Genomic DNA, 8,451 nt, shown 5'->3' with positions numbered 1-8,451 from the left:
TATTAAAATATTAGCTGTGTTTATATTTGAATAGATTTGAAAATTTAAATTATTCCTCTGATGCCAAAGCTGAATTATCAGCAGCCATTACTCCAGTGATCTGTGCCACATGATCCTCTTGATTTGGTGCTTGTTATATGTATTATTATCAATGTGGAAAGCAGTTGTGCTGATAAATTTTTTGTAGGAAAAGTGATATATATATATATATGTGTGTGTGTGTGTGTGTGTGTGTGTTCTGTTCTGTGAAGAACAAAAAGCTCAAAAGAACAGCATATATTTTAAATGACTGTCCAAAAACAATTTTGAACGAAAGCTTATAATTTATCAAAATTTAACATTTTCAAAAATTAATGTCTACTTCAAGTTAAAATAAATGGTTAATGTTTTTCTAATTGGATTTCATTATGTCAAAAACTTGAAAAAAAAAAAATATATATATATATATATATTTTAAATATTGTTTTCACACATATCTCTATTCTCTTGGACCCCAAACATAAAACCCGTTTAATCAGTCTCAACAGGATATGAGGGGCAAAGTGCAAGCAAAGACATGGAAATATTAAGAACAATTCTCTGCTGAAACACTTCAGCTAACCGTGGAAATTGAACCTGCGTCAGAGAGTGATGGTGGCTTTGAATAAATGTATTCACTAAAAAACAAAAACAAAGATTGCATATTTTTACTTGATTATGCACAGGCAAAGTGCAATAACTACAGTGAGCTGGAAGCAATTAGAAATCATTCTATTGTGGTACAGAAGACAATAAAAGTGGAGGTGAGAGAAAGATCGTAATCTTGAAAAGTCTGATGCTGGGAATTGTTTAAATGAACAGATAATTGCTTGAGGATGAAAAAAAGAAGCAGTGTCAACACAAACAGATCTACATTAAAATAAAATAAAAATACACCTATGGAGTCCAAAGCCTATAATTTTCTCTTCTATACAGTACAGTATCAATCTCCCCCTTCCAGCGTCTGATAATGAATAAAGGGAAACGAATATTGCTTCAATCCACTGGATGGGCTTTAGGACTGATTTTGCCATGTTTGGGTTTATAATAACGATAAAAATCTCTATATCTCGCCGCTTTTTAATCACACTAGCGCATTCATCTCAGAATGATTTGGAATGTAATTTGGTGGGAGAAGTAATCAGGTTTTGCGTTAATTGACTTTATGGCCTGTAGATAGAAGGGTTTTTCTGCTTCAGTAATTACCGCCCGCCATTCTCCCATCTAGTCAGGTCTGCATGTTGCCGTGCCGACCACCTCCCGGTGCGTATTAATGATGTGTGAGGTGTGCTGTGCCAGTGGGGAGTTACACAAAAGGAAGTACTGGCGCAGTCGAGCGCGCAAGACACACGAGATGCCAGCGTTTCCACAGGTGCTTCACGCACAGGTACGTTCTTTCGGCACAGCAGAAGCAGCTGCCATCAAAATCAACAAAGTCTGCAGCGTAGACAGCTTTATTGATTAAAACCGCAACATTTTAGCGTCTAGTTGGTGACCAAATTTGCTCAAGGTCAAACTTTGCCCGCAGTCTCTTTCACTCACTGTCAATAAATGACTGTAACTCGCTGTCAGTGTGAATATATCTTCAGTGTAGATGTGTGTCTCTCTGCCTTGCGTCTCTCTTTGTCCTTTTCTCTCTCACATTATTTGTGATGCTTCAAAAACTCTTTTGTATCGCTCCTCCCTGATATAAACAGACTCCGAGCGCAGATGTTTTCCGACGCAAATACAAACAGAGCGTGAACTAGAATACATGCGGCACTCTCAAAGCTCCTAAATAAACAGGCACAAAGACGCAACCAAAGCATATCAACAGACAGAATTATGTCATCAAGAGCTCATGATGCAGTCAAAATAAGAATTGTGTTTGACATTTCTTTGTACATCTAAGATAAGAGATGCTTTTCAGCTTTTCAGTTTTCAGCCAGTAGGGGGAGTGGTTTTAAGAACCTGATAGCACAGCTAGCTGTAGATTGTGTTCTTGAAACTCATTCACTTCATAGGGCACTACAGAGTGAAACAGGACACATCATTTAATTTCATTACCCAAAGATCTCTCAGGAAAAGCAACATTGTTTCTATTTTTGAAGACAATACAGTAATAAAGCTCCTGCCATGACGGCTGACAGGTTTTTGGATGGGATTGATTCACAAGTCAATCAGATCATGAGACTGAAGGCATTGTGTTTTGAAAACTCAAGCGCTCACTTTAACGCATGAGGTGAGAAGAATGCAAATTCCAGCTCATACAGTCAATGAAGGTAGTGTCAAAGACTTCAAAGGGACTTCTGATAATTAATGAGTCTGCAAATACAAACACTGATGTCAAAATGCTCTCAATTGGGTTGAATAAATACAATATGAGATCTAAAATATGGTGTGACAGTTGTGTAACAGACATTGTGCGTGTGGGGGGCTGCAGATGTGTGACTTACGGGTTTCCGTAGTCCCAGGCAACACACTGAGGATCTGTTGTGCCCTGTTAGGAGCAAGAAAAAGAAACACTTAGGAATGAGTACAAAACAAGATAAACTAATTAGTGTTGCATAACAGAACAGCAGAAAGAAATAACAATTAATATTGTATGTGTGTGTATGAAGGGAGATGAAGTGATGGAGAACATATTTGAATTGTATTCAACAATACAACATAATCAAACCAGGTCGCATCTGCAAACAAATAATTTCAGGCATTTACTTGAAACATGTTTTCACAGTCTGAGACGTAACGGTTTGTGAAATGTTTCGCTTCAGAAAAATGTCTACCATATTTCCGCCACTTGGTTTAATGATTTGTTTTATAATATAAATCTATTCATGTATTTTAAGTGTCAATAATTTGTCCAAATTTTGGGGGGCACTTTACGTATGTGCTGATTTCTAAATTTTAAACAATTAAACAAATCAATTGAAACAAGTATATACTTTCAATAATTATAATTATTAATACAAATAAAAAGTAGGGGTGTGTCGATCCAATTTTCAGTATCGGTATTGTAACTGAGATTTAAAACTGTTAAAAGAAAAGGCTCAATAAACTATCGCACAGATTTAATACACTATGCTAGAGTGATTATACATCCTCTTTTCATTCTACTTATGATAAAACTTTCATGGACTTTTACATGAACTGTTCCCTCCTGGTGGATTGACCTGCCCAAAGCAATCTAAGAGTCCTTAATCATTTTCAAGAAACAGCTGAAAACACATCTCTTTAATCTTCATTTGACCCTCTAACTGTAGCGCTCTCTATTATAATGGTAATGCAAATTGTATCTGCTATCTGCTAGCTTTTAACACTAGCATTCTCTGTTCTTTCTACTTTTCTTTTTATTTATTATAAATAAGGACCTTCTTAAACAAGCATTAAACAAAACTATTCGTTTTCTGTTCTATTGACATCTAAAAATGACCCTCTAACACTAGCATTCCCTATTATTTTTCTATTCAATCTACTTTTGTAGACCAAACAAACAAACATACACACAAACACAACAACACTTAACTTTTAGGTGAAAGTGTTCTTGTTCGTCTTATCAATCATATGTTGCTGCCTCATTGCTGTGCTATACATTTAAAAGAAATGTCTTTTAATTTTATAGTAGGCCCTGTATACTTATATATAAATATATTACTTTTTTCATGAATGTATTTTACAACCATACAAAGAGCAATGTGCAACATTTGACCAGATTTAATCTAACACTTATTCACTTTTATTTTGTTCCCCACTAAATATTTTTTTTCCACTAAAAGTTTATATTTTATAAAATTATTGTGCACTCATGATTTTTCTAGAGTAACTGAAACTGTTCTTTTTTTTTTCCTTTATGAGAAGGTTGTCTATATTTAGTAGATTATGTGTAACACACAAAAGAGTGACAATAAGGTCAAGGTTTTTACAAATCTGTAACCCTCCAAAATGTGTGTTGTAATCTCCTTTTGTGCGACAGTTATTACTGTTCTCTAACTTTGATCACTGTTTCCCACAAAATAAGTCTTCATTATTTTTTTCAAATATGTTAATATAACAGTGGTATACCTACAGCTAATATTCCTTCAAATATTTCAGAAAGAAAACAATTATTTCTACATTGTCCTCTAATTTTGATCTTTTCATCTATTTTGATGGATTGATGGATCATGATAACACCACTTCTTAAGAAACCACTTTTAGAGAACTACAGGCCAGTTTCCCTTCTGCCTTTCATTGCAAAAACTATTGAACGAGTTGTGTTCAAGTATGCCTCTGCCTTTTTCACACAGAGCAATCTCCTGGACAGCAACCAGTCTGACTTCAGAAAAGGACATTCGACCTAGACTTCCTTGCTCTCAGTTGCTGAAGCCATAACACTGGCAAGAGCAGCTTCCAAATCCTGTATAATTATCTGTCCGCTGCTTTTGATAGAGTGAACCACAGGATTCTCCTGTCAACCCTATTGGAAAATGGCACCTCGGGATCCGCATGCAAGTGGTTTTAGTTTTACCTCTCAGATAAGTCCTGCAAGGTATCTTGGAGAGGTGAGGTGTCACAACATCTAGCTACTTGGGTGCCTCAGGGTACAGTTCTTGGACTACTTCTCTTATCGGTCTACATGGCATCACTGGGTTCTGTCATTCAGAAACATGGCTTTTCATATCACTGCAATGCTGATGACACTCAACTCTACCTCTCATTCCATCCTGATGATTAAATATTAACTGCTCGCATCTCAGCATGTCTAACAGACATTTGTTGTGGATGACCAACACCTTCAACTCAACCTGGCTAAGACAGAACTGCTTGTGGTTTTAACAAACCCATCACTTTATAAAAATTTCACCATCCAGTTAGGCTCATCAACCATAAACCTTGGAGTTTCTCAGACCATATTGTTAAAACTGCCGTTCCTGCAGATTTGCTTTATACAACATTGGGAAGATCAGCCCTTTATTTTAGAAAATGCAACACAACTCCTTGTTTAAGCTCATGTTCTATCCAGGCTGGACTATTGCAATGCTCTATTGGCAGGTCTTCCAGCCACTTATATCAAACCTCTACAATTAATCCAAAATGCAGCTGCAAGGTTAACCTTTAATGAGCTGAAAAGGATGCACGTCACACCTCTCTTCATCAATTTGCACTGGCTAACTGCTCACATAAAATTCAAGACATTAATGCTTGCCTACAAAACCACCACTGGCTCTGCACCCCTTTAGCTAAATTCATTACTTCAGAGTTATGTGCCCTCTAGAAGCTTGCATTCTGCAAGTGAATGAAGCATTATTGTGTCATCTCCAAGAGGCAAAAAATCACTGACTTTTTCATTAACTGTTCCCTCCTGGTGGAATGACCTGCCTAACTCAATCAAATCAAGTCCTTAGCCATCTTCAAGAAACAACTAAAAACATACCTGTATGTATGTATATATATATATATATATATATATATATATATATATATATATATATATATATATATATATATATATATATATATATGTATATATATATATATATTTTTTTTTTTTTTTTTTCATGATTTGTGAGTCTGGGATGATGCCCTCACTGTATGACCAGTGTGAGGCTCTAATCAGGATTCATGATTTGTGAGTCTGGGATGATGCCCTCACTGTATGACCAGTGTGAGGCTCTAATCAGGATTCATGATTTGTGAGTCTGGGATGATGCCCTCACTGTATGACCAGTGTGAGGCTCTAATCAGGATTCATGATTTGTGAGTCTGGGATGATGCCCTCACTGTATGACCAGTGTGAGGCTCTAATCAGGATTCATGATTTCTGAGTCTGGGATGATGCCCTCACTATATGACCAGTGTGAGGCTCTAATCAGGATTCATGATTTGTGAGCTTTGGATGATGCCCTCACTGTATGACCAGTGTGAGGCTCTAATCAGGATTCAGTGGTGCATGGCTGGATGAACTGCTCATTATTGATTCATCAGCGAATCAACTGGTCTAATTGACTAATCTGTCTCGGCTCAAGTTATGCCTATTATGCCTTTTTAGGAGGAGGAATCCCACATGGGATTTTATGACCTGAACAATGATCACCTCTGACATTCTGGAGTCCAACAGACTCCCACAAGGGCTGCCAGAATCAGAGGGAAATTATTCATTTTTATATGGTCTCAGTAAAGTGTATACCTCCAATAAAAATTGATTCATACACTGTACAGGACTTTGTAAACATGTCATTGCCCCCACGTTGTTAAACAACGGCACATACTGGAATGGATCAAATGATAGAGTCACATTCTAACAGTTGACATGAAATAAGTGTTTGAATGACAGATGGTTGACACAGTCCACTCCACAACAGCCTTAGAGTTGTTTTCTGGACAGAATAACAGTCTGATCAGCCCAAAAACACTCACGCAGATCTTTGTTAAGGCTAGTTTTAAGTGTCCAGTATGGACTCATGCAATTCGATTGGCTCGAATGTACTTATCAGCAGCACAGATAGATGGCTTTGTTGCTCTCATTAATAATGAGAACAAATGACCGGAGCTGTTTTGTCATTGCAGGTGGTAAACAAAACCAACAAAACATGCAATTAAATACATCATTTCAATTTGACACTCAACTAACTGGCAGCCGGATGCTTTGAACATCAGTGATCAATAACCAATTTAGATGCCAGTACGCCCGTATTAATACTGATGAATAGGGAGGATTGCCAGCCAATGACACAGCTGGAGTGCACTGCATCCATTCCCAGCAGCCTATGGGGGTCAGGATGGTCCAGGCAGGATGTCTTAGAGCAGCTGTCCACACAGAGGACAAGTCCTAACACAGAGCCTCAGATGTCCCCTTCCATGTCCCAGACATCTGCGGCCAGGGCTCCACTGGACAATCTGGACACTGACCCCTGCCAAAGTCTTTCATATACAGATGGGACTCACCCAGGATAACAGCTGAGTGGGGAACGACCTAAGTACGGTGGGGGACATCTGCATAGAAAACATTGATGAATCACATCCACTCCTGCATTTCCAAAACTAACGCCTCTATGGAGGAGGTAAAGGTTGCCATGACGACTAGGGGAAAATTACAATGGCAGTGTTCTCCACACAGCTGATTTCTGCACTGATGTACAATCCAATCTGCAAGTTTCACACATTTTGCATAAGTCCTTGCGGGTATATTTTTATTACATTTTTCCCACATAAAATATTGAGAGACTTTATGTGCAGTACTTTATGTCCTGTGTATTTAGGGATTAAAGGTGTTCTATTCATAACAGAGGATTATTAATAGAGGGACATTCTAACAGAACTATATTCTGTGCCTGATTATGGTGTTCAAATAGACTCACTGTGCAAGAAGTCTGTGCTCACTATGTCTCAGGCAATTTGTCACCATGAGTGAATGTTCATTGGTTATCGGTTATAACTGGTGGTACAGTTAGAACCAAAAGGGGAAATATAATAATATATAAGAAGACAGAAATTATGGTGAATCCATGTTGCCTCAATTCTGAACGGTTAGTTTAGACAAAAAAAATATTTGCTGAAAATATGATATTAACAATTCTGAAAATATACGAAAACATTCCTCTATTCATTCCTCTATATATACACTGCCGATCAAAATAAATATGCACAATATTATTGGGATCTGCTGTTAATGGCTTAAAATGTAAACATCGGCATTGGCCCAATGAGAAACATTATGCTGATATACCTTGCTGATAAGACAAATTACTCACATGTGCTCAGGGTGTGCTAGTGATAAGATCACGCCAGCAGTGTTGTCATCCTTGAAGCAAACTTTAGTCTCAATGATGATTAGATTCATTGTTTTGGATCATAGCTTTTAATATGAGAACACAAGTACAGAATGACGCGTGCGGTGTGTAATAGAGTAAACAGTTACCAGCTCAACCAGACCTTCCCTGGGTCCTAATGCCTCTTCGGCAAGGCCTGTTTATTCATTTAGGGCAGGGGCAGGCAAGTTCGGGCCAAGAGATCCACTGTCCTGCAGCGTTTAGCTCCAACCCTAGTCAAGCACACCTGAATAAGCTAATCAATATCTCAGGATTATTAAGGCTATAGACAGGTGAAGTTTTTTTTTCAGGGTTGGAGCTAAACACTGCAGGACAGCGGCTCTCTAGTACCAAACTTGCCTATCCCCGATTTAGGGGGTTTTAACTCCCTGATTTAACTCTTTTGCTTTAGAACATCTACAAATATTAAATCTTCAGACAAAATATTAAGGTTAACACTGCATCTGGCTGGATGCAATGATTGATTTATGGTTATTTTCAAAGCTTTCAATGCAGGCTACTCTCATTGTAAAGCAAGAAAGTTTTTGTTAAAAACTAACTAAAATGTAAATAAAAAGAATAAAAAAATATTTTTTTATTATTATTTTTTTTTTTTTATAAACACCTATAATTTTTAAGGATGCATGAAATAGATCAAAAGTAAAGA

The 8,451-nt window shown here is 37.3% G+C and overlaps 1 protein-coding gene across 8 annotated transcripts in view; it reads right to left on the bottom strand.

Moving 5' to 3' along the window:
* The window catches only part of LOC132104292 (adhesion G protein-coupled receptor B2-like), a 310,415-nt gene that overhangs the window by 107,662 nt on the left and 194,302 nt on the right, over positions 1 to 8,451 (bottom strand). For all 8 annotated transcript variants that reach the window (XM_059509655.1, XM_059509657.1, XM_059509661.1 and 5 more), the window contains one exon: positions 2,454 to 2,497. In XM_059509655.1, the coding sequence (XP_059365638.1) occupies positions 2,454 to 2,497 (44 nt within the window). The remainder of the gene's footprint in view (positions 1 to 2,453; positions 2,498 to 8,451) is intronic.

Source organism: Carassius carassius, chromosome 25 (genome assembly GCF_963082965.1).
Source record: "Carassius carassius chromosome 25, fCarCar2.1, whole genome shotgun sequence".
Lineage (NCBI taxonomy): Eukaryota > Metazoa > Chordata > Actinopteri > Cypriniformes > Cyprinidae > Carassius > Carassius carassius.
The sequence above is the reverse complement of the archived record's forward strand: the minus strand, read 5'-3'. Positions and strand labels throughout refer to the sequence as shown.